This window comes from Melanotaenia boesemani, chromosome 16 (assembly GCF_017639745.1).
Source record: "Melanotaenia boesemani isolate fMelBoe1 chromosome 16, fMelBoe1.pri, whole genome shotgun sequence".
In the NCBI taxonomy this organism is placed as follows: domain Eukaryota; kingdom Metazoa; phylum Chordata; class Actinopteri; order Atheriniformes; family Melanotaeniidae; genus Melanotaenia; species Melanotaenia boesemani.
The window spans coordinates 15,600,930-15,626,725 of record NC_055697.1 but is presented as its reverse complement, the minus strand read 5'-3'; the positions used below and the strand labels follow the sequence as shown (position 1 = coordinate 15,626,725).

At 36.7% G+C, this 25,796-nt stretch overlaps 2 protein-coding genes across 5 annotated transcripts in view; one reads left to right on the top strand and one right to left on the bottom strand.

Moving 5' to 3' along the window:
• The window catches only part of mcph1 (microcephalin 1), a 37,426-nt gene extending 12,132 nt beyond the window's left edge, over positions 1–25,294 (top strand). For 3 of the 4 annotated variants that reach the window (XM_042009463.1, XM_042009464.1, XM_042009465.1), the window contains exons 11-15: positions 2,410–2,447; positions 2,598–2,760; positions 2,854–2,931; positions 24,428–24,665; positions 24,765–25,293. In XM_042009463.1, coding sequence (XP_041865397.1) covers positions 2,410–2,447; positions 2,598–2,760; positions 2,854–2,931; positions 24,428–24,665; positions 24,765–24,817 — 570 coding nt within the window. In that variant the 3' untranslated portion in view covers positions 24,818–25,293. Of the gene's footprint in view, positions 1–2,409; positions 2,448–2,597; positions 2,761–2,853; positions 2,932–24,427; positions 24,666–24,764 lie in introns of all 4 variants that reach the window. The other variant, XM_042009466.1, reaches the window with a different exon arrangement.
• On the bottom strand, positions 6,172–18,401 carry angpt2a (angiopoietin 2a). Its single transcript, XM_042009467.1, has 9 exons — positions 17,911–18,401; positions 14,588–14,743; positions 13,404–13,525; positions 13,067–13,305; positions 12,082–12,209; positions 11,498–11,599; positions 10,665–10,831; positions 9,622–9,752; positions 6,172–8,214 (listed from the first exon to the last, which is right to left on the bottom strand). The coding sequence occupies exons 1-9, from the start codon at positions 18,166–18,168 to the stop codon at positions 8,042–8,044; spliced, it is 1,476 nt and encodes a 491-aa protein (XP_041865401.1). The 5' UTR covers positions 18,169–18,401; the 3' UTR covers positions 6,172–8,041.
• Positions 25,295–25,796: the final 502 nt, after the last annotated feature.

Below are 25,796 nucleotides of genomic sequence, written 5' to 3'. Positions count from 1 at the left end.
TAGATCATATGGTACCTTGCAGACCATAACACGTCTTCCTTTTGAAGTAATGTCGGTCAACCTCTCCTGGGAAGGTTTACATTGATTTTAACTCACACCTATCATCCCATTGATTTAAACCTGACTGTAATTTCACTTCAAACTAACTTCTAAATTTAGAGTTTCATATGTAGCTTTAATCTTGGATCTTTAATCTTTTTTCCTTAACAAACAATCAGGCATAGCATTTATGTTACATATGTGTAAATTAGGTTATCATCAATGTTAGGACCTGCATGAAAATCTGTTTCAGGTATGAGCCAAAATAATTTAAACTGAAGGGTTTGCAAATTTTGCTTCATGCATCGTTTCACTTTTTCTTTCATATTTTCTTTCTTTTCTGCCTGGTATCATGTAATAATGCGCTTCCTTAAACAAGAATAATTAGGCTGTGTGGTCTTGTAGCTGAAGTACTAAATCTAGCAGTCATTATCTTTTAATGCTCTAAAACAGAGATTCTCAACTGATGGGTCCCAACCCAGAAGTGCGTCACGCACCCATCTTCAGTGGGCCTTTACCAGGGAAAAATGTTGTCAAGAGCTAAAAAGGCCCCAAGTTCTCAAATTCATTCCTCCAGACCCAGGTCTAAGATGTTAGTGTTACACCTCAGGTTGAAGTGAGCTCGACTTTATTTTCTTGAAAGGACAGTGTGTTTCAGTATGTACTGATAAGGTAATCTGAAGAAAACTTAACTTTGTATAATTGAATCATTGTGTTCTATCTGTTTAAGTATGTGCTTAAATCTGCTATGTTGGTTGTCACAGATTCAGTGAGTATTCTCAGCTAATTTTATTTTATTTAACATTTAAAGACACATTAAGAACATTTTTTTACTTCTCAGTTGCACTTTTTGTCATGCCCTTTTGCATGAAAACACAGACTGTTAAAAATGGCTGTTACAGAAATATTTTGTTATAGCAGCCTTTTGCCTAACATTGAATGAAGAGTGCATTCACACCAGGATCGTCTGCGCTGTTAGTTCTGTACTATCTGAGGTTTAAACATTTATTAAATGTGAGAAGTTGAAAATTTTCAGCATGAGTCCTGACTTATCATTAAGGGGTGGTGGTGGGCCTTGAAGCCAGACCTGTTGAGAACCACTGCTCTAAAACACTTAAAAAGTTTAATGTTCACTCCTTTATCTCAACCTCATTATAAAATTTACCAATGTAAAATGGTCTTTGTGTTATAAGTTGTAATAGAGCATCTTTATTCACTATTTTTAATTGTATCTCATGGAGTATTAGACCTCAAGCCTGAAGAATAGAGACCTTCATTTCGCTTCAGTTGTCTAAACCGTGTAAGTTTCAGTGTGCTTAAAACAGTAGCCATCAAGGAGACTCAGTCATACAGTAAAGAAATTCCTTCATTTGTGCTGGGAGTATTTGTACTCGGAGGCCGTGCTGCAGTTCACACCAGCTCCTTGTTAGAGGCTCATTATGCATGGCCCATTCTCCTGTGCCTGTTTTTTTGTGAAGCTGCCAGAACAATTCTACTCCTTGAGAAAAGTCTATTTCAACTCAACTTCAGAACAGCTTCCTGCATTTTAAGCTTTGTTTCTCTCTCTCTCTGCTCACTCTTTTTCAGCTGTGCAGTATTAATAGATAATGCTATTGTGGTTAATTATCAAATTAAATCATTTTCATTTAAATAAAAAGCTTGGCTGAACAATCAAGGAGAAGCAGTGATGCTGCTGTGATGTTATCAGCTGAGTGACTTTTCAGCTTTCAGGGGTAATGTAATATTTGACAACCATGGGTGTGGCTTGTGGACTGTTTTGGCACCTCTGTGCTCAGCAGGCCTTAACCTCTGACTTCCAGCTGTGAGACCAGATATCAGAGTGTGGCAGGAAAAGGGCTTGGTGATCCTGTTTGTAACTGTCACTGAGGTGTTTGTGTTGATGATAGGTTTCTGTTTGTGGGCCAAAGTATGTTGCTGGATGATCAGGGCACAAATGGACACTTTGGTTTCATTGGTGCCAGATGTCTTTTTCCCCCCTATCTAGACATTGATTTGAAGTTTGATGCTCTTTTTTTTGTCTTTAACTATTTATTAGCAATTAATTATTATTTAAAGTGCATGACCTCTAATAGTGAGTTATACATTTCTGTCATCAAGCAGTCAGATTAAAATACTGCACATCAATATGAAGCATATTGCACATTCAAATTTGATATTTTTTGTTTTGCTACTGTTTTAGAAGATGCTTTGTTTATTTTAATATGTAGAAGTGTAGTTTTGGAACATTGACAGATCGCACCCTGTGTTTTCTACTCCTATAAAACACAAGCCAAGAAACAACTGAATATTGTTTGTTTTTTAATCAACATTTTATCCCTCCCTGAAGTTTTGTGTCTTTCTCTGTTTCAGACTATGAGAACACTGGTCATGACGAGTATGCCCACTGAGTAAGTTCTTTTTTATTCTATAAATAAAGGTGATCAGTTTCATGTCAATCTTTCACTGGTGAACAAATTGACCAAAAAAAAAAAAAGACCTCTTATCGTTACATCTTATCGTTTATGCTGGATGGTTTCTGCCTTGTATACCTTTTGTAGGAAGCAGAACACTGTTGTTCAGGTGGTGAAAGCACTGGGTGGTTTTTCAATTGTTGACCAAGTTTGTGAGAGCACAACTCATGTGGTGTCTGGGGGACACAGGAGGACTCTCAACATCCTGCTGGGCATAGCACGTGGCTGCTGGATCCTCTCTTTTGAATGGGTATGGAAGCTATAAATGTTTAGAAGCTGTTACATGGCATTATTGAAAACTGCTAATAATAAAATACAATTTTAATATGTTTACCTTGACTAGATTCTCTGGTGTTTAGAGCAAAGGCAGTGGATTCCTGAGGAACCTTATGAACTTTCAGAACAATTTCCTGCAGCACAGGTACGTGCCAGTCTTTGCCAACTGGTGATTAGGCAGAGAATATGAGAGTCCATGATATAACTACCACTCACAATAAACTTAGGTGTGAACATTGTATTAACTTTAAACCTTATTATGTTTTAAATAGTGAAAATATTCAACTTAGTGACTTCTGACGCTCTAAAACTGACCTACAGCATTAAACTTATGATCATGGCTTTGCCCATGTATTTAAAGTTTAATTTGACATAGAAATTATAGATTGTAGATTTCAGTATATTGCAGAAAGATTAAATTAAAATACTATAAAATACTTAAATTGCATAAATATTTTTAATGTGCATAACAAGCCCCATACATCCGTCATTTATATGTTATGACAGTGGAACAGGGAGGCGTCTAGAGGCAAGATGGAAAGAATAAGCCTGCTGACTTTATGGATAGATTTGAGAATAAAAAGAACATTGATGGAACAATCCCATCCCAGTGGAGGAAGATGGTGTTTTTATATCCACTCTTTTTCGCATTGAGAAGGTTCCACACCTGTACTTGTTTTTTTGTGTTTTTTTTTTCCTGCATTGTGCACAAATATGGCTGGTCTAGTGGCTCCCTGCTCTTCTCTGTGTCTGCTCCTTCTCTCAATCTCCTGTTGTTCCCTGAATCATGATGGCTGTTGCTGGTTGCTAGTACCGGCTCTCGTAGCGATTGTTTATCATTTGAAAAGGAGGACTCTAGCAGTTCATGGTTCATACCAGCACATATTTACTCCAAAGTATTGATTTTGGCAGGACCCTTCTCAAACACAGTAGCTGACAGGTGGTAGAAAGGATTTATACTTCAGCTTTGCAGGGGCGGCTCTAGAAAAGTTTTGAAGGGGGCCAGGCAGGAGCACTGGCCAGGAAAAGGGGGGCACAAATGAGACCGTTGTGTTTTTAGCCAGATCATCAGTTTTATCAGTTTCTATATCAGTATCAGCTGTTTAACTCCATTTGTCAACATCTGGTGGTTTTATAACAGATATTTTCACCATGTGACAATGTGTAGATGGTTGGTGAGAGGATGATGTGTGAATACTGCATTATAATCTATAACATGGTAGAGATAATGGAGAACCAAGCGTCAACCTCCGGCGGTGAAATGTGAAGCCTATGCGGAAGTGCAAAAAATTGCAGTTCACCCCTCATCCATTAGGGGCTGGCTCCAAAACAGAGCAAGTCCCCATAGACACCCATGTTAAAAAGACCAACTTCATAGCAGAAATAAACATGTTTAAAGGTCCCATATTATACACTTTATTCCCAATCTGAGACCATTCATTAATATCTAAATGAAATATTTCCGCCATGGTATGGACAAATCGACCCTCAGTTTGGGTGCAGCGGCTTCTCTTCACCTCCCTCTTTTTAGCAGCTTCAGAAATGTGCCGTTTATGGTGGGCGGAACCCTGGTGGAGCAGCTCAGCTGTTGGCTCCGCCCATCGCATCGCCCGTCATGAGGTGATTGACAGGTTAGGCCTTAGCGGTAACTAGACGCTGATTACAGCGTAGTGAAGGATAAACAAACGCCGGAACACCGGAACCCATTCCTGAAGCCCCCATTACCGACCCAAACCGTGACGCACGGAGAACACAGCTAGCTACGCTCATCAATCTGATGCACAATGGCACCGGATACAAACAGTAGAAACAGTGACTTGGCTACATTTACAATAGTGCTAATATATTTTCAAGCTATCAGACTAATAAGGCTGAAACGATAAAATAACTGCCAGCTCTTACCTCTCCAGCTGTGTCACGGACAGTTGGTATTGAACCTGGCTTCAGCTTCAAACGGTTGGCGAAGCCTGCTTTCCATGCCCCCATGTTGTGGAAACAGTCCTCTTTGAAATGCTGGCCACAGACATGCAAAACCTTTGGAAGTTTTCCGGGTACATTTCCTCCAAAAATAAAATTAATCCACTCAGTCCTCGTGGGTTCAGTGGATGGAAGTAAAAAAACGTTTTCGTGTTCATTTATGCAGCCACAAACAGAACAGTGCTTCTGTCGCTTAGCCATGTCCGCTAACGAGGGTTGCCGAAAAGGATAAACACTGGGCGCTAGGTGATTTTTAGAGGGCGGGCTTTGAGAGCCGGTAGACGGGTCCATCGCTCTGTGGGGAGTGGTTATTGTCCCTTATGACGTCATAACGTACACGCTTTCAAACTCGCTCAATTCAGCGCTTACTTCCCTAGAGGTGGAGCAGGGGGGAGAGAGAGCGCCTGAAAGAGTTTCACACTTACGGGTCTCCTACACATGCGGGGGGACCAGTATGACTGTTCCAAAACCATTAAAAAGTGAATTTTGCATAATATGGGACCTTTAAAGTCTGGTACAAAATCCATTTTAGGATTAATAGTTCAAGTTTACCTTCATGACAACTGTGAGGGAGGTGAATTGTTTTCTAAGTCATTCATTGGAATGTTATTTAATCTTGAAATTTGGCATAATTAGGGGCGTGTCCTTTTGATTGACATGTATCCAATATCCGCGGCAATAAGAGAGAGTGCAGCAAAACCAGTTTTTAGCCGACTAACAGTGCGCCTTAGCTTTAGCCCGCCTACCTTCATTAACCAGTTAGCTCACGTTAGATCCGAGTTGGCTCAGTTAGTTCTTAGCTAAAGGCAGCTCGGAGTTTGATAGATGTCAATCATCCACCCCTACGCTCACAGCCCCCCTCTCAGCTTCGCCACTTTGCCCATTTTTGTATTTTTCGGGAGGTGTGACGCTGCCAAGATGGTGATGGTAGGAACCACCCAATGAGCTTCACCTTTCCTCTTCAGAAACCTACGAGTGACGTCACAGAAGCTCTGTCCATCTTTTATATACAGTCTATGTGCAGAACAACACATGCTGCATTTACCGAACCTTGGACATCTGATATCTACCCAAGAGAAGCTCAGTTAACCTTAAATATTTGTATGCATTGGCAAATTTCAGGCATTGTCTTGAATAGTGATTAATCACGATTAACTGATTTGTTAGCTGTGATTTTAATAATTTGACAGCCCTTATACATACATACATACATACATGCATGCATACATGCATACATGCATACATGCATACATACATACATACATACATACATACATATATATATATATATATATATATATATATATATATATATATATATATATATATATACATACATACATACATACACACTGTTAACCTCAGTTATGGGCAAATGCCAATGTTTATTCATTTATTCAATTCTTTTACTGGCAGTATTTTTTTTAAAAGTGAAGCCAAGATGGAGCATGGAAACCTGCAAATTTGTATTATCAGTCATCCACCAACAGCCTGCTTGTTTTTCTTGAAGCATCCTGTCTGAAATGTGGATGTTGCTTTTTCCTCAGCCCATAATTCATGAATCACTGTCCTGTGATATGACTCTTCGGTAAGGCAAGGCGGGCTTGATGTAGACCAATGTCAACATGTTTCCACTTGAATTTGTATCAAGGCTCCTGATGGGGTGGGCAGAATATTCTTATGTCCATGTGGCTGTTTTTCATTCCTGTACATATGCATCTAGCATGTGGCAAACCTCATGTTTTACCATTGCGTTCAGTTCCTAATCTCTGGACTGTGGCGATGGCTTTAGCTGTAAATTTTGTGGGAATCTGTTTTTAGTGTTATTCAGTCTTATTATTAACTTTAAAAATACAAAAACACTTTTGAATAGCATTTTATGCATACCTCTTGTGTATCTTGTGGCCTTGTGTGCTTTTCTTTTCAAATAATGATTGATAAACTTAATAGGTTAAGATTCTTTTATTCTTAACTATAACTTAATTCTTTGTAACTGAGGTTTCTATGGTACTATCTCACCATGTAGGTTGTTAAAGGAGTGGTTAAGGCCACTGTATATTAAAGGCAGTTTATGCATAAATGTCAGATTGAAACAAAAAGTCTTTGTCTAGCATTTCTTGTAACATGATCTCATCACATAATCTCACAGAGCCACTTTCATCCAACAAGTTTTGTTTCAGTCACCATAGATGCTTTTGAACTAGCTAATTCTAGGAACTGGACGAATTTTATGTAAACTGGAAACCTTTAAAGTTTTTTAACTGGTTGCATTTACATGACATACATAAAGGAACACTGCAAGAATGCAACTGCCAGCGTGGTTGGTAGTTGTGTCAAAATTATTTTGTAATTTTAGTTGGGCCACTGACGTGTTTGACCCACCACACAATCATGCAATCCGAAAACACCTGATATTTAAAGTAACAGCCTAGAAAACCCATCACAAACTAGGACTTTGGCTGTCTTCTGCAAACAGGCGGATGCCCTATCACACAACCACCAATGCTCACAACACAAAGATCCCATACTTAGGCTCCATACTAGGCTCTGCATCACTGTAATGAAGAATACTTTAATTTGTCAGATATTTGATCTACAGGGTTGCCCCAAAATCTACATACAGTTATTTCATCCATCTGTCTGGGAAGGTAGAGCAAAATGTATTACAGTAATTCGTCATTCATGTGCAATGAAATCCCTAAGTAGCTCGGACCCTCACTCAGTATCGGTAACAGTTCTCCTTCATATATAATAAAGTTAAATATAAACCCTAAAGTCATATAAATTAAACAACAAATGTACATACATTCTAGTAGGCAAAACAGTGGATCACAAGAGAAACAGTTCTTGTGTCATTTTCATTTTAAGATTTTGATTATAAAATTTCCCCAACAAATTACAATCCTTTTGATCCAGTTGTAAATTGCATGTTGTACCATAGTCTTTTTTTCACAAGATAACATCAAATCATTCTCAAATAGCTGGTTAAAGTGTATTAAAATAGCTCAAAATTTGCGCAGTGTTACATTCCACTCTGGCCAGCGAGCTTTCCTAACAGAATTAAATTAATATACCTACAACATGTCTATATTTTAAACTGTGTTTCACAGTTGTCTGCACCAACCCCATAATTCAAACAGTTTAAACACATAAATAAGGGCAAAGTATATAAAAATATATCCATGAAGTGCTTTGCTCCCCCAATAAGTTTTTTTTTCTTCTTTTTTTGGTGGTGGTGTTTTTTGGGCAGAATTTCCTTCCCGCCTTGATCAATCTGTTCAGCTTTGACCTGAAAAGTCAGCTGGTCTGATCATCATTGTGGTCGACTTCAGTGAATAACCTGAGCCTTTCCAGTAGTACCATTTGATTCCATTGAAGCGATTGGAGTTTTGCCCGTGTTGGTAATATATCCCATTCAAATTGGATGGACCACAGGCATCAAACCACCATCCTGAGGGGAAAAAAAGGACGTCAGGACAAATTTATTGTCAGGCAATGAATAATAGATTTGTGTGTAAAACAAGGGCTGTTGATTGCTGTATTTTACATAATGAAGCTTCTTTTTTTTTAAAACTATTTCTGTGACTATTTTGGAAAAGCTTTGCTTAATCAGAGGTAGAAGCAAGATAATTAACTCATCTCTAACTAAACATAACGACCCCTTCTAATAATATTGAGTTACTGTCCATTTATGTACATTACAAATACCTTTACTCAGAATTTAGAAGCTGTTGATAAAAACTTGGTTAACTTTGTTACAATTTAGGGTGATTGAATGATTCTCTCATAGTAAAAAGTTATTTTTACTTTTTTTCCATACTATCAGAAATGATTGATTTCATTTCATTTATTTAGATTTAATTGATTTATTAAATTAAATGATCTATCATAATACTAAAAAATTGTTGAACTTAGTGTAAATAAAGGATCAGAAATGATTCAGCAGATAGAATCTAGACACAATAATTTTATTTCATGTATTTTCCTTGCAAAGACCCACAATGTAACTTAATCACTTACAGCCCAGCTAAAGATTTGATATCTTTTTCATTTTCAGATTTTTTAGCTGCACTGTCTGAAAGTGCTGTCTGAAATGACATCTGTAGAGGCAGTTTATCAGACTTCCAGACCGCCGTCTGAATTAACTGATGGCTTTATGCAGTTCTTTTTCAAATATGTATCTGCGCTCCCAAACACCTGTAAAGATTTGTGAAAATTTGTGGAGCTCCTCTTGTAGTTAGTAGTCATGATGTTTTGGAAAGTATTTTAAGTGATGTATATGTCTTATTGGACACAGTCACATACAGATTTATTTTGTTGGTTCTCTTTCATACACAAAATGACAGACCCTGTTTCTTTTTTTTGTTTTTAATGGCCCATGCCATTCACCCACATTCATGTCTAATGTGCTTATGAAGTCCCCTGTAAAAGACCTCTCATGGGAAAAGGGAACGAGGTTACAGTTTTTATCCTTTCAAGCTCACTTGGCAGACCCCAGTATGGAGAGAGACAAACGTCTGGCAAGAGAGTCGCTTTCAAGGGAATGGAGGAGGACTTTTAAGCTACAAGAGGAGAGAGGGAAAAGCTCTGTTCCCAGGCTATTAATGTCAGCTATTGTTGGTGCTTAATTCCCCAATGAGTCGATCAGTGATTAAGTCTGTGCTAATTGTGCTCTTTGACACAGTCACAGAAGTACAGCAGCCCTTAAAATGCCCTTGAAGATTTTTTGAGTGAGTGCCAAGATTTGTGTTAGTGGGAATTTGGGATAAATGCTTACTAATAATAAAGAAAATTATTGTATTTTCTTGGACAGAATTATTTAAATGTACAAGTTATTCAGAAAAAATGTGCTTCTTACCTCCTGTTGTCAGTTGTGAGCATTTGCAAACACATTTGTCATTGTCTGCATCCTTTGTACTGAAATCACTTCCTGGCTGCCCAATGCTGCTTATTTTGCCTGCAGTTCCACTGTAGCCTTTAAGGTGTATCCTGTAGAATGGAAAAGGAAAAATGAAGGAAGAGGAGGAGGAAGTCTGTAATTGCTGTTCCTCAAAAGGCATTGGACTCACTTATACCCTTCACTGGTTATCACCAGCCAATCTAAAATGGATTTAGTCATAAAATTATAAATATGAAACTATTCTCTTAGTTTTAAACATCACTTCATTTTTGTTAATTTCTGATGATTCTTGTAATTTTAATACACACTTAGCTGAATTCATATTTTATTTTGCTGGTTTTATTTATTTCTTTGTGTAATGCAGTGTGTACTTTTTAATGATTTCATTTTTGACCTAGCAACACACACCCTTAAGACCAAACCATTTATATTAAAGTAATAAGTTCAAAATTCATTTAGTTGTATTGGGCACTTTGGGGTCTGTTTGTCAGATTCAAAGCTCATGTTTGGACATGAAGGTAGAGTTATTGCCAAGAATCTCAGGCTGAAAGTCAGAAAACCAAGACATTCATTCTATTTCCTATTTTTCCAAATACCAACCAGTTTTATTATATTTTCTTTGGGCTGAAGCCAACACATCAGTGTCAGCATTGTCTTATATGTCAAGATCCATTATCCAGAGGGATTTCTATAGTGTGTTTTTTGTTTTGAATAGTGTCAGGATTTATGATCATGAGCTTATTTTTTGGTTGAATAAAATTTTATGTACCCAGCCTTTCTATACTTATATCTGTGGGGAGATGGTTCGAGGAAAAAGATTGCAACAAAAGTTAAATGTATCTTTGCAAAGCCAGTTATTAGAGTTGTCTGATTGTCAGTAAGGTAGGTAATTTCTTCATAATAACTGTAATTTCTTGTGTGTTTAGGCTGGGCTTTGATGATATTGCAAGGCTAAAAATTGTCAGCAGTTTTTGAAAGGTGTTCAGGTAGCAGCAACATACTTGTAATTTTGTGCTTCATTATCCAGAGAAAACTGATCATATTGTGAGAATGCAGAGTTTCCTTCCCAGTCTCTCAGCTGGATCCTTAGTTTGTGGCTCTGCTGACTTGTCAGTGTGGAGACGAATTCATTACCCAGCCAGAATTCACCTGAAGGTTCTCCAAACCCCTGGAAAGACACAAAAGAAATGTAATTAAACCTTGAAGAATGCCTGCAGAAGGACCACAGCAATTTTTTCCCCATTAATAAAAGGGTCAACCTGCAAAGGCCCACCATATCTTGTGAGAACAAACATTATTTTCCTCAGCAATTGAAATTTTCATCAACAAAATATTATAAAACAAACTCATACACACTGATACAAATTGATTATAACAAATTTTAGAATAACTGTTGATAGGATCTTGATCAGTCTCTTAGCACAGTGTAAGCTCATTTCTTTCATACTTTGCATATGCAATACTAGCATTCATTCAGATCCTTGAAGGATCGCATATCATAACTGCTGTTTCAGGTCTGCTTAATAAATCTGCTACTTAAATTAAGGCAAATAGCTGAAATTAGTGTGGTTTTAAAATGCAGTGAGACTGAGCCACTATTTTCTTAGGTTCTTCCTAATAGTGATCAAAGTCAAAGACATCTCTATTTATCACGACATGGTAATTCAGTTTGACAGTCCTCTTGTTCATACAAGCACCACCTTTAAAACCAATCGTGCCCTACCCCCTTCAAAAAGGGAAAAAAAATCTGACCACTGTTATGTCTGTTTTGAATGAAACCCGTAGCCTGGGTAATATTTGTCTAAGGGAAGAATTTCTTCTTGATTGACTTTACCTTTTTGTACTCTTGCCACGTACGGTGAAAGTCAACATGGCCGTCAGTACGTTTTTGTAGTACTGTCCAACCACCTCCTTCTGTTTCCATGTCACAGAAAGCCTTCAAATACGTGTAAGAGAGAAACACTGTAATTAACCTTTTTTAGGAACCGATGCTGTATATTTTGACATTGCAGTCTTTTAGATGTTAAATTAAAACGTGATATCTTTCAGGGGAGTCATTCAGAAATAAAGTCCAAGCTTCTGAATAGTTTCTAAGGTGATCACAATTTTAACTCAAGCATGCAGATCATTACTACAAGTCTGAGAACATTTTAACTAAACTACCCTGCCCTCAAACACTATTTTTTACTAGACCACTCATCCAGTATCAGGCAGTGCTGTTATCACAAAGTAACTGTCGGTCAGTGCGTGTCTGTGCACATGCATTTGTGTACTATCACTACATTATTTAGGTATGCGCTCACATGCACTATACATGCAATATGAATCTCAATGATCCAATAAGCCCTCGTCTTTATTGCTCAGTTATTAGGCTCTTAGTGCCTCTCCCATAAAATCTGAAACAATAAATGGGTTTACCTTGACTTCCATTGTAGTGTTGGGTATTGTGAGAGTGTAGACACCACTGTGGGTGTTTCCAGACTTGTATACTGCAGCACAGTCCATATAGGTGGAAGGAGTGTCCTGCATCATGACTGTTTTGGGCTCTGTAGTTGAAATAAGCATTGTTACTTTAACAGCCCAGAATTATAGCACAGTTAGATTTCCTCCTTTTAATGTGTTTATATCTGATTATCTGGTAACATTAAGGGATCAGTTATTTAATGTTCATGTAATTACAATAATGCACTGTGTTGTGTAATTATAGTAATCTTACATTCAAGCACACCCTCACTACCTTACACCAAGATTTTAGGAAACTGAAATGCTCTGGCCAAATTTTGATGAAATCAATAAGGTTCTCAGATCAACTTTAATTATTGTACTTTGATTTTGTCTCATTTGTTTTGTGTTTACATTTCTACTCCTGTTCAGGGGGTCTTTTGATCTTAAGCAGGTCATATTTGAAGCATTTGTTTCAATGATGTCTATAATTCAAATAAAAGTCACACCTAGTTAAATCTTGTCACTAAATGTAAGGTTACGGGCAAGTAGTTATCTTGATTTACTTTAAACATTGGAAATAATACTAAATGCCTACAGCTACAGTAACAACGCCTTCAGTACCAGGCAGTGGGAAGAGCCAAGTTCACTCTTTCCAGTCTGTAGAATTAACAAGACTTGCTTATATAGCACAGTCAGATCTGAAGGTGGTATTGGTCTTTTTATCCATCTTTCTGTCAAACAGTGAATAAGCTTGTTGGCAAAAATGCTTTGTTCCATTATATTGCATCCATCCCATATAATATGTGGTGATTACAGCTCTTCTCAGTCTACTGGTCAGAGTTGTCATTATTGAATGTCTGTTGTGTTAAATGGGAAATTTGATATATCCAGACTTGGTCTGTTTTTTACTGATAGCTATTAGATAAAGATGTTATGATAACCTGAGGTGGTGACTCACCTTGAGCAGCGCCAGCAGACAGGGTGTATATGAGGTTGTTCACTGTGTCCAGCAGCTCCTGCTGCTGCTGATGTAGGACAGAATTGTTGGAAGAGGCTTTAAGCAGCTGCTCCTCCAGCTCACCGATGATGGTGGTTTGCCTCAGTATTAGCATCTGAAGGTGCTCCTTTTCTTCCCTGAGTGTCTTCAGGTCCATCTCCCTCCTCTCCTCCATCTCTTGCACTTTCTTTTCCAGATGACTGGGAAGAAGTAGGCATTTAGTACAAAGTTTAGCACAAAGTTGTGTGGCTTAAATCCAAAGTTTAAATTTTAGCGATTAAAGAAACGATGTCCTCACCTGTTTTGATCATTTAGTTTGTTGATTTCATTTGTTTGGACGATGAGTTGTTTTTCCAACTTGTTGGTTGACAATGAATTTTCAAGAAGTTGACGTTCAAGTCGAGTTGCATGATGAATTACCTAAACAAAAAGAGCACGATAAAACAAGTGTTTCAGTCTGGTTTATATATTTTTATATATCCATACATTCTGTAGGCACCAAATAGACTGTTAAGTATGATGTGAATGGTTTATGTGAATAAATTTACATTACCATCAGAGAAGTAAATAAAAAGGCTTCTATAAAATTTTTCTTCCCTTCAGAACAGCAGTTCAGTTTGTTAGCAGACTGCTGATGTATCAGATTGTAGCGACAGGCCAATGTAATGTGATACATTATTTTACATTGACATCTGGTCTGACATCAGATATTCCTACAGTCTACATTATATGTATAAAATAGTGACCAAATTATAGGATCCTCAGAGGCAACACATAAGGAAATCAGACACATGAGCACTGACTGTAGTATGAAAATCATAAAATGTCATCCATATGTTTTTGGTCAAGTAGCAATTTGCTCTGTATTCCAAATAAGTGTTGAAGCTCAACACATGAACCCAGTTTGTGTGGTCAACAAACGGTCATGTTCAAAATGGAAAGAACAATACAGGAAAGAGCGAACATATTTGACTACAGCAGACATACCTGAACAAGGGGAAACTTTAAAAACCCACATATTTTCACAGATTGACGTATTGAACTAAACTCTGGGGTTGAAGACCTTGCCACTAATTTCCCAGTTTGGAGGAACTGAACTCAGCAAAAAGCAGGTTGTTTACATGGATCCTAGCTGTGTGTCTCCAATGGAGCTGTTGATGTCTTTGAACAGACGGATGTCTGATTGTGACAAACTGATAGACCCTTTCTCTGGGAATACGATTGTGCTAATAACAGGAAATGCTGTACAGTTGCCTCACATAAGGTCATTGACGTGTAGCCACAATAATAAACTGACGCCATCATGCCTGTTTTTCCCACTGCTTATTTTTTTAACACTGAAGCTACATTATTGTCAGTGTGTATCACAGAGCTCACAAACGCATGAACCTTTGCACAGAACAAGGAGGATGATCATATGTGCTGTACTTTTAGCATATTATTTGCATATGTTAGGAACAAAACAAAACTGTGCCGCCTCACCTGAGCCTCCACATTGGTGAGTTTCCTTGTTTGCTCAGCAGTTTGACTCAGCAGGTTTGCTCCAATTTCAATCATTGTAACTGTGTGGTTGTGCACAGCAGTCTGTTGGAATTGGACGAAGTCCTGCTTCATGCTGTCTTGTATGTAGTTCTCTAACTGCAACACACAAAAAAATGACAATTGATGTGAAACTGTTTTAGATTTTAAAGATGTGTTGATAACCATTATTAGCCAGCAGATTTGTTATGCATCCACAACCCTGTATTATTTTCACTAAAAGCAGGTTTCTGCTGTTGTAGTGGAGTCACATTAGGGGTCAAACTCAAAATGTTAAGATCACACATTAAAAATTCTTATTTTATTGTTCTATTTTACTGTGTGAGGTTGTAGCAGTTATTCACCATTTTCTGTTATCTGGACCCATACATCCACACTAGAATGGATGTGCATAGGACCTCCTGCAAAAAAGTTGCAGTGGTCATGTTACTAATTTTAAAATGTCTTTGGTAACCATCTTTGTTTTGTACATTTATATGCTAATAGCACTATCAATATTATTTAGAGACCACCCTAAGTATAGAAGTGATTTGACCCATGAGAGGGTCCTGTCATTTCATATTTAAACGCCTGCTTGACTTTTTTCTTTTTTTTTTTTTTTTTGTCCTGAAGGCAATAATGTGACAATGTTTTCCTGCTTCTGTAATGGCAAATTAATAAGCTATATCATAGTAATGTAAAGCATTTTAGAGTAGTGATGTAACAATGCCATTTCAAAACCTTTTTGTTCTTATATACCTTACTGAATGTCCAGATTTAGACCCAGACTAATCATTAAGTTATTTCCTGCATAGTGTTCCTGAGTGGCAATCAGGTCACACGACTCGTAAACAGGATGGAAGTGTTGAGTGAGGAGTTACATCCTTCATGACAGTCTCACTTGTGTGCATCTGGAAACCAACGTCAGTGAAATGCCTTCGCCATCCACTAAGTTTGCAGAATCGCTTTTTGTTAGTTACTCATCAGTAATACAACCTCAGACTATATTGTTACTATTTTTGATAAATGCGAACAAGAGATGCAATTAGTGTTTTTTTTTGTTGTTTTGTTTTTGTTTTTGTTTGCTTGTCTTCCTTACTTTGTGTCTACTTTATGTTCTTGGATACACACAGATGTTTGGAACATTGTCAGTTGAGTTGTTGGCAGGATGTCTCATTGACTGTTGGCGATCTAATCAGTTGTTTACTCTGCGTGCCTCAAAGCGTCAGTGAGGAATGACGGGGTTCCTCATTTATATAAAAGCGTGATTATTATTTATTTTTTTTTTCTCTTTTTTCAGTACACCGTAAATAGACATTTTAGAAATAGAATTGCTGTACTGTGATGATTTCATAGCAGAAAAAAACATTTAAGCGCAAAAAAGGATTTCTTGTTAATCATTTGCAAACAGTGTGAACTTTTTTGCACTTTTCTTTAATCTCTCTACATCTGTTCCATTCATCCATGAGCTCACTGCTGCAAAAGATATAACCCTAGTGATACCCTTAATTAAGTTATATCTATTATCTGTTTATACATGAGTGAGTGCTCTTTACCTGCTTTTTGCACCCAGAGTTCTCACAGAGGCAGAGACACTTAAACATGTGAAGTGGGTGCATTTTATTCAATGCAGTATTTCATCAAATGTAAAAATAGGACCTTAAAATTCCCATTTAGTGTTTACAGTCATGCTCATCTGGAAGCTGATCAGCTGTGTAAGAAGTGTGGCTTGGAATATCGCACTTCTGTCTCACACTTAACAGCTTGCCACATTAAATGATTAGATAATGCTGTCACATAGTTTTTGCTCCACAAAGGAATCTGTTGTCTAATGATAGACTTATACAGACTAATGCTTCTCATTTATAAATACAGTTTTTAAATGAGATTTAACGGTGACTGTTAGAAGTCAGTGTGAGGGTTCATTGTGGCCAAGTATTAAATTAATTTAGTTGGGAAACATAACTGTTACTGTCACTGCAAGACAGAAATATAACATATGTAACATATGGAAGTATTTAACATATGTATGAAGCACAGAAAAATGCAGACTCTGGCACTCTGTTTGCCAAGCAGATTTTTTCTTTTTTCTTCTGACCACGGACCACCTGCACAGTTTTTTATATGTGCATAGTTTGTTCAGTCTTCACACCTAAGCTGTGATTTTGCTTTCCCATCTTTTCTAAGGTAGAGAGGTGGTGCAACAAAGGAAAGTACCCAGTGACTTTCACCTGTGTGAAAAACTTGAAGTATACTAAAAGATGTAAAACTAAATTTTTGGTGCCACATTATTAGTCAACAGCAGCCCTCTTTGTATCTAAGAAATGTGTAACTAGTCAGTGTTTCAGATGTGCTGTTGGACTTTGTTCAGCGTGCAGGCTTTGATTTGTGAAGCAGCACCTGAGATTGTGTCCTTATGAAGGTTGTGTTGTTGAATGTCTTCTGTGTAACGGGTCAGAGCTTGTTCCGTTCTTGATCCAACTGTGAAATGTTTGACATGTTAGGTTCATCTGTACTCTTGATCATTAATTACACTCTGAAAAGGTTGAAGAGAAGAGGCAGAAAAAAAAGAAGCTATTCTGTTGTGTAAGAATGGATCCCCCGTGTGGACACCTGTGTTCAGTTTTTGCCTGTCATCAAACCCATGATGCATAACCTAAAAGTCTTGCACAGACTCTCAGCACATTTATTTCAAGTCTTCATAAATGAGTGCAGATTCTGATGGAGTTTGTTGGTTTTTAAGTAAACAAATATAGGTGGTGCTTGTTTGTTTTTGTTTGTCATACTTCTGCTCTAACTACATGTTTGGCAAAATTATACCTTTGGTCATTTAATCTGATTCTGATCCTTTTGTTTAGCAGAACAGATTTATTACAGTTTTGCAGTCTGGGTCAAACCTTTGTCATGTCAGCATGTTAAAAAGCTAGAGGTTGGATTTGAGCTTAAGTTTTCCGTTGCATGAAATTGGCACATTTCACACAGTGACTGTTTGCTCTGCTTGCAGAAATATATATCATACTTTTTGTAGGTTCAGAGGAAACTTGTCCCCGATTCAGTCTGGTTACTTGTGTTTGTGTCTGTGTGTAAGATTTTTTTATTTTTTTTTTACGTTTCCTCCCTTGTGGAAATTAGAAGCTTTTCGCTTTTGTGGAAGCTTTTTATTTTTAGCACACTTTCTCTTTGGCATCATTAAGTGTCAGACATCTAACCAGATTGTTACTTTTTTTTTTCTTTTAAAGCCCTGCAATTAAAGGCACTAAATGTTTTTATGGGATGTAGCACTTTACCTTAAGCAGCCACTGTGTGTTGTTCTCCAAGTTGATCTCCAGTTGTTCCAGCCTCTGCGTTGACTCGTCTGTGGGTCCATCCTTTTGAATGGGATAGTTGTAGTTCTGGCTTTGGCAGTTTTCCTGCTCAGGCAGTAGAAATGTATAGCTGCATGGGCCATTTTGGATCTGATATTGTCTCTTACCAGCAGCACTGAATCCTGCTCCTAGACCAAGGCAGAGGCTTAAAACTAGAAAGTCCACATTCAGCATCTTCATTCGAGATTTTTTTCTCTCTCTCTAAAGATAATTATTAATCACAAACCCCCTTTTTGATTTTCAGGGATTCTGTAATCTTCTCTAGGTTGTTGAATATCTTTGCCTAACAGCATCCAAGTGTAAAAAGCCCTCGTAAGGTTGTGCAGATTCCTTTTATTACCTCTCAGTGGTGGGAGGAGAGAAAGCCATCAGGAATTTGAAATTGTGTGTCCTTAGGTTACTGGTGCCAGACTGCATATGCTTGCTTTTCAACAAGCCCCCAGCCACTTGCTAAAGTGGTTTCAACTCACAAACTGTGAGTTGAAACCACTCCCCTTTTCACTTTGGCCAGTCACTGTGAAGATCAGTGAAGTGGAGATTCCTTTCAACACACTAAACAACACACAGGACCAAATGCACAAACTACACATCCTCCACTACATCCTCTACAACACCCACATGTTTTCTGCTACTCAGGATGCCGCTGTCCACGTTCAGCACATCTTGATAGTAACAGTATCCATCCCATTCATTGAAAAATATTTCCCAGCATACAAGTCACAGAAGCCTTGAATGGGAGAGTCAAAGGAAAAAGCACCGATTTCCTCATATTTCCTGCATTGTCCTTATAAGAAGCCACATCTACAATAGCATCAAAATCTAATAAAAGTCCCTTTTTTAAAGACTTTTATTCATATTGTTTCAAAATGTTTTACTCTTTTTTTTCTACCACATGAATTTAGTTTATATCACAAGTAAAAAACAATTAAATTTTCTTATTAGTTCCTGTGGGTCTCAAGTCTCCAATGTCTATTATCTGCTATTGGTACAAACAAAAGTGCCCACCCGGGTACTGTAAAATAGTAATAGTAATTTTAATTTATTGAGGTTAGAGGTCGGGCATTTCAAACAAGATTTAAATTCCATCAGCAGCTTTGTTTACTGTGAACTCCAGGTTCCTCAGATTTTTAAAGTTTGCAGGTTGTTGGTGTTTCCAGTATGCTTCAAATTTACACTGACCTAGAATAGCACAACAAATAATGATCCCACACAGATGCACTGACATTTCTAATTTTAAGTATGATTTAAGGCTAAATCAACTAACTTTATATTGATAAATATTTTCATAAAGCTTATGCAACTTATGTCAGGCAGTGTGGTCATCTTCAGTCATGCTCTGCTTATGTTAAAAGAGGTTAAATGTTTACAGACACCAGATCTGAATAATGTGACTGAAATACTCAGGTTAAAAAATTAGTTAACTAAAAAATGTTTTCTAGTAAAACAGCAGATTATGAGGCAGTTTTATATGGATTACCTTTCCTTAAAGCAATCCTGAATGACACTATGAAAAGTGTGGGTGTTTTCTGACAAGTTGCTGCATTATCTCAATCTAAAAAATGTCTTTGCTGTCAGTAAATTTCATGTCAGGGTTTTGTGTCATCAAAGAACCAGCTGCAGTACATTGTCAAGAACTTTTGTCTATAGTCATATTAACTTGATACAAACACTTTTTTGTGTCAGCTGCATCATATCATTCATTATAGGTTTGTTCATTCAGATTGCTTCTCTACAGAATTGCAGGAAGCAGGCTGATGTAATACAACCTGTATTAAGGAAATGCAGCATATTTAAGGCACATTACCAAAGAGGAAGGACTTGTCGTCATTTCAAAAACACGAACTTTCTCAGGTGTTCAGACTGACTCATGCTGTAAATTCATCTGCACCCCTTTTCTCAGTTTGTTTTATGGGCATCGGAAGCACAGTGGAGACAAGGGACAGGAGTAGTGATTCATTTAAACAGACATCACCTCCAGAGGCCATTCATTCATTTAATTTATCACTGAGCCACATCCTATGGATACCACACACCAGACAGTTTTCTCATGCTGTGAGTATGTAACATCTGCTGAGCTGTCAAGCACACACTGCATTTCACTATAAGAGGATGTCAAGTTTAATTTATTCTTGCATGGTTACAAGGCTGCAGAAGCTGCCTGCTGCTGACTCGCTGTACATGACATGATTAATGTAACTGCTTTGTATGTCAGTGAAAATATGGATAGTTCTGTCAAAGTAAAGATGTGTGGTTTTTCATGTGAATAATAAATCAATTCATGCTGGTACAAAAAAATCTAGCTCATCAAACTAAATTTAAAAATGTGTCAGGAAAGTTTTATTTTTAATCCTGTCCTTTCCATGTGAGTCATTCTGTGGAGATTTGAAAGATGTACTACTTGTTTGGGTGACAGTCAGACTTCAGCTTTCAGCTGCTTTACAAACAAATTTTAAACCAAAAACATTCAGTTCAAGTCATGCAAACTGACATTTTTCTTTATAAATGTACCAATTACAATATGAAGATGGTAGTGAAAGAGATGCATGCAAGTGATAATTAATGTAATCTACATTGTTACCCAGCCTTACAAATTCCAGCTTAACATTACTGTAAATGCAGTTACTCTCAATGCCATTATAAGGCTATTTCTGGCTGCAGCCTGCAACCAGTAACTGTTTTCAGAAAAGACAGGCTCTTAAGACCCACTCTAGTTAAAGAAAAGTTAAAGAAGAGTGAATATAATTAGACTTTTTTTGTAGATGGACAGAAACTTGCCATAGAATTAATGTTCAATAATAAATTTGCAGCTATTTGTTGACATGTTTGTCATATTCGATCTAAGGCAAGAATATAAATATGTCCACAACTTGTATCTGCAGCATGCAAGCAGTCAGAAAAAGGAAAAAGATATTTTATGGAATCCTGAACAGTTTGATATTTGAAAAAAAGGTTATATTGATGACTGTAATCACACAGTATAATCCTGCCTTTCAAACATCTAATTAGGTACTACCAGTGCAACATAAAATAATTTTGGCATCTAACTGCTGCTGTTGTAATTAAAGGCATTTTCCAAAACTAAAGGATGTTGGCTGTGGATCCTTTGGATCAGGGATGGGGCCTCCGTGGATTTCAGTTGCTTTGGTGGATTTCACAATTATTCAATCCAACTGGGTTTAAGGAATTTTCTGTCTAATGACAGACTCTTGATTGTGTTCGTTTCGTTGCATTTAGCAGTTTTGTGGCGTGACGGGGTGCATTGTCCTGCTGGGGGAGACCACCGTTGTCAGGGAGTCCTGTTGCCATGGGGGGTGGGTGATGCAGGCTAAAGTAACATCCACATGAATGACAAGATTTCCCAGTGAAATGTTGCATTGTAAAATCATCAAAGCTATTTAGTTCATCAGACATTGGTTTGATGTAGTATTTATTATTGCAGCACTTATGTTTGATTTATTTGTCTACTGTTTGCAAGTACTTAAACATAAGACATGTTCACTGTCATCTTGAGATGTGAATAGAGGTAGGTGTTGTGATAAATGTATCTTAAATGCAGCAAGAAGACTGATATGAGATTAAAGTCATGCTAATCTTAACTGCCATTAAATGAAGTGCAGCAAGTAAATGTCACTGAGTTTTTGCAGTGAAAGTTAGTTTTATTGAATTTAATGGAGGAACCGATCCCATGACTGCACGGTCATTTACACAAAGACAAGTCTATCATTTTAAAAAGGTTAGGCAATATTTTTAGTCATGCTGGTCACTTTAATGGAAGCATAGTGAAAGTGTCATCCACCTTTTATGTTGTCATTTTATGTGGGATTACTTTTCTCCCACAGTAGACATTAAATATGGTCTTTAATTCTTATCATTAAAGAAGATTAATTTTAACCTGACATTGTCCTTTGAAAGTAATTATTTTTAATAACTATGTATTTTCTATTAATTTATTTTAACCTTTTTCACATGTATTAATTGCAAGTTTTTTATAAATAATTTATACTACAAGAATATAATTTCTTTTTGGGATAAATAAAGTATTTTAATTTTTTCACCTGCAGTGAGAACTTACAGCATCACTAACCCAAAGAAACTGAGCTTTAAAGAAACTCTGGCTTTTATAGTGACTACTGAGGCATTTTTGTTTTTGGCTGCAAAGGTCTCAAAGACATATTGTTAAGCTACTGCTGTAGCTCCAGCAGCCACCTTCAGGCTTGTTGCAGTACTTCAGTGCTGAAACAGGCTGTTGTGACTTAGAAGAGCCAAACATTTGTTGGTGTGAGTTGTTAGGAAATAAAGTTTAATTTGTTCGAATTGTCCCACATTAAGTAGATGGATAAAGTTCATTGAACTGATAAAGTCGACAGCAGAAATGTAATCAATATAATCATAATCAATCCAGTGTACATGACGTGTGACTATTGTTAGTTTATCACAAGTAGATGATACTGATCTTTATGGCTTGATACAGCTATGGGGGAGACATTTTTACTTGTCAAACTTTGTACATTACAGATGTGAATAATGAACAGTTGCATGAATAATTTCTATGTACTCTGATAAGTGCTCTGCCATGCTTCCCATTTCTATACACATAGCACACACACTGTAATATGACAAGTTAGAGTGAACAAAAGCATTTGTCTGGTTCAGTTTCATGCACCTCAAATGATGTGTGTGCTGTCTGTGTCGTGATGTTATCACTAACACCTGCTGTCAAAATGTCTCCTGTGAAATAGACCTTTTTTGTTATTATTATTTTAATTTGGGTGTTGGAATGTTTCCAGCTTTGCTCCATCTAACTTCACGCTAATTAGAGTTAAACTAATTAGAAAGAAAATTAAATTAATGGAGACAGGGTTAAAATAAATATGTCATAATGAATATTTTCATTAAAGTCAGATGGAAACACCGGATGTAAAGAGTAGGACTGAAACTTATAATCAAATTATTTGATTTAATCGATTACAAAAAATAGTCATTTAAAATTCCAGTAATCGAAGCTTCGTTTATTTTTTTTAACATATCTTTATTGACATTTCAGTGAAGACAAAAAATTAAAAACAGTACAACAACGTATAAAGCAGAAGGTCATTCATACGAAGCAAAAGTGAACAAACAATAATGTGAGAACACAGGGTTACAACAGTGTATTACATTACAGTGGATTTCAGTTCATTATAAATGTCCGAAGTTTTGATGACTTTTATTTCTGGCTGCAGCCTGCAACCAGTAACTGTTTTCAGAAAAGACAGGCTCTTAAGACCCACTCTAGTTAAAGAACAGTTAAAGAAGAGTGAATATAATTAGACTTTTTTTTTGTAGATGGACAGAAACTTGCCATAGAATTAATTTTCAATAATAAATTTGCAACTATTTGTTGACATGTTTAGTTTTTTTAGTCCATTAAGTACTTCAAATTACCATTTCAGTTTATTCTTAAAGTGTTATGTATTGGGTATTGTACGTGACCACTTACATTTATGGATATGATATTTGCCATACAAAATAAAACAATCAGAATGAATTTTTTTTTTCCAATATCAGTCTTGCCGTAGAAAAATAAAATGTCTTTCTTTGTTAATTTGATAATAGTACCAAATAAATTATAACACAAAAGTTCAATGTCAATCCAAAAGAATCTGACATGGATACAATGAAAAAAAAGTGAATAACATTTTCTGGGCATGAGTTACAAAAGGCACAGAACTCAGAGATTTAATTATTGTATTTTTTAATACTTGGTTTGTAGGATAAATTAGGTGATTTATTTTAAAGTGTATTTCTTTAACTTTATTTGTACAAAAGTTTGCACCAAATTTGTATCCATGTCTTTTAAAATAGTGTTCCAGAAAAATGTGTAACCAGGTAAAACAGGACAGTCGAATATATGTCTAAGGCCTTAATTATTACATTTTTTGGCCTTAATGTTACTTCCATTTAATATGGAAGTTGACTAAAGCCAGTATTTCGTTGTATTATTTTCAGGTAAGCATCTGTTATAGCATCAAATACTACACAGTACTCTCACGTTGAAATTTGAATTTAAAATTTTTTTTAGGAAGTCTACATAGCTTAAAAGGTTACCATTTTCATTAAGTTACTCAGAAATAAGCTGAATATTGATTGATTGATTGATTGATTGATTGATTCACATTTGGTTTTCACACACCTATAACAGCTGGGTAAATAAGTAAACTCCAGACTTGTTGGTGTGTAGAGTTTGTTAGGAAAGTTTTTTAGCTTGCTACTGCTTGTAGTTTAATTTTTAGAAAAATCTTTTGAGTGGTACTAATGCTCTAGATCCCTCGAAAGAAAACAAACCCCGGAGAAATAAAAATATTATTTTCACTCAGTTTTGTACAATCCTGTTAGTCTTGTCTGTGCCTTTGTGAAACAATGCATAAGTACAATGCTTAATTGTCAGTTTCTCCTCCAGATCTGCCGTCTCCAAAGGCACCTGTCTGCTGGGGAGCACCAGCAGGACCTGTTCCAAGGCCAGCCAGCCATGTTTGTTTCACAGCATTCTCAACCACCCACTCAGAGTCTGGTGGAACTAATTGAGCTGTGTGGAGGGACGGTCTGCAAGACTGTGCGGCAGGCAGGTATCTGCATAGGGAAGTATAACGGCAGGAGACCAGAGGGAAGCAGGATCCTGTCTGAGCAGTGGATTCTGGGTAAGATTTATTCAGCTTAATCTATGTTATAAAAGCTAAACTTTAAACTTTATTACCGTGTCAGTAATAACTCTTTTATATTTTATGGTTTTATTTCAGATAGCATCTCTAATCTGAAGATATCATCATATGATAACTATGACTTGGAGTAACAGATGGTGAAATTTTTTTCTGGCTGGGAATTTTTAGTTTTATGATGTTTTACCTGTATGGACCCTGGTCATACAATTTCCCTCGTTTATATCATGCAGTGTTCCTTCTTGCAGGTCATCTTTGTAAATGTGCTCAGAGAGAAAGCATTTAGATATTGTGTTCAAAGACTTCAAATATACAGTTACCATGGATACATGTTGTCAAAATGGCCAGTTATACAGCAAAGGCCTAAGTAACTGTGATACATGACGGACTGCTTTTTACATCTTTTACATTGGTTTTATGGTATTAACATTTCTTTACATAAAGTAGCCACCACTACTGTGACTCTTTTAGAGCTCTAACAGTATGAATTTAGAAGTGTTGGCTGAGACAGTATAACACTTGAGTGGTTGGTAAGCTCTATATCCTGATGAAAATGTTTTGTCATTTTAATAAATTTTTTTTCCAAGCATAATTTTTTAAACTGTTTTCTGTCCAACAAAGGCTTAAAAACAAGATAATCAGTTAACACTTAAGCTTCTCCAGAAGGCCACTGTGCTGATAGGGGGATATATTAAACTTCTATCTTTCTTTACAGTCATGGTATAGTAAAAAAAATAGTGATTTAAAAGTAGCAGTAAGATTTTGATCAAAATGCTGTGGCTGGAACCCTCTGGATGATACAGTGTAGATCCATGCCTAGAAAGCTCAGGAGAGCCAAAGTATACCTTTGAAATATAACTAATAAATGTTTGATTAAAGATTATTTAGGATGCCCGCAGTGCACAGTTCACCTGTTAGACTGCAAGTCTTCCTCAGCTATAGATGCATTTAATGAAAACACAAAACATGAATGTGTATTAATCATTCTCTACATCTCTTAAGGTAGCCTGCAATGTATGGCATACTGGTGCTTATAGTCTGATAAGCCCTTAGTACTAAGGATGGAAAATTTAGATGGAAAGAATAACTTTTACCTGTGTTTAAATTTACGTG

Coding starts and splice junctions, on each gene's coding strand:
- angpt2a (XM_042009467.1), bottom strand. CDS start 18,168: ATGAAGATGCTGAATGTGGACTTTCTAGTTTTAAGCCTCTGCCTTGGT. Junction 11,600..12,081: donor ACACTACAATGGAAGTCAAG/GTAAACCCATTT, acceptor ACGTATTTGAAG/GCTTTCTGTGACATGGAAAC. Junction 8,215..9,621: donor CTCACAACTGACAACAGGAG/GTAAGAAGCACA, acceptor TTTTCCCCTCAG/GATGGTGGTTTGATGCCTGT.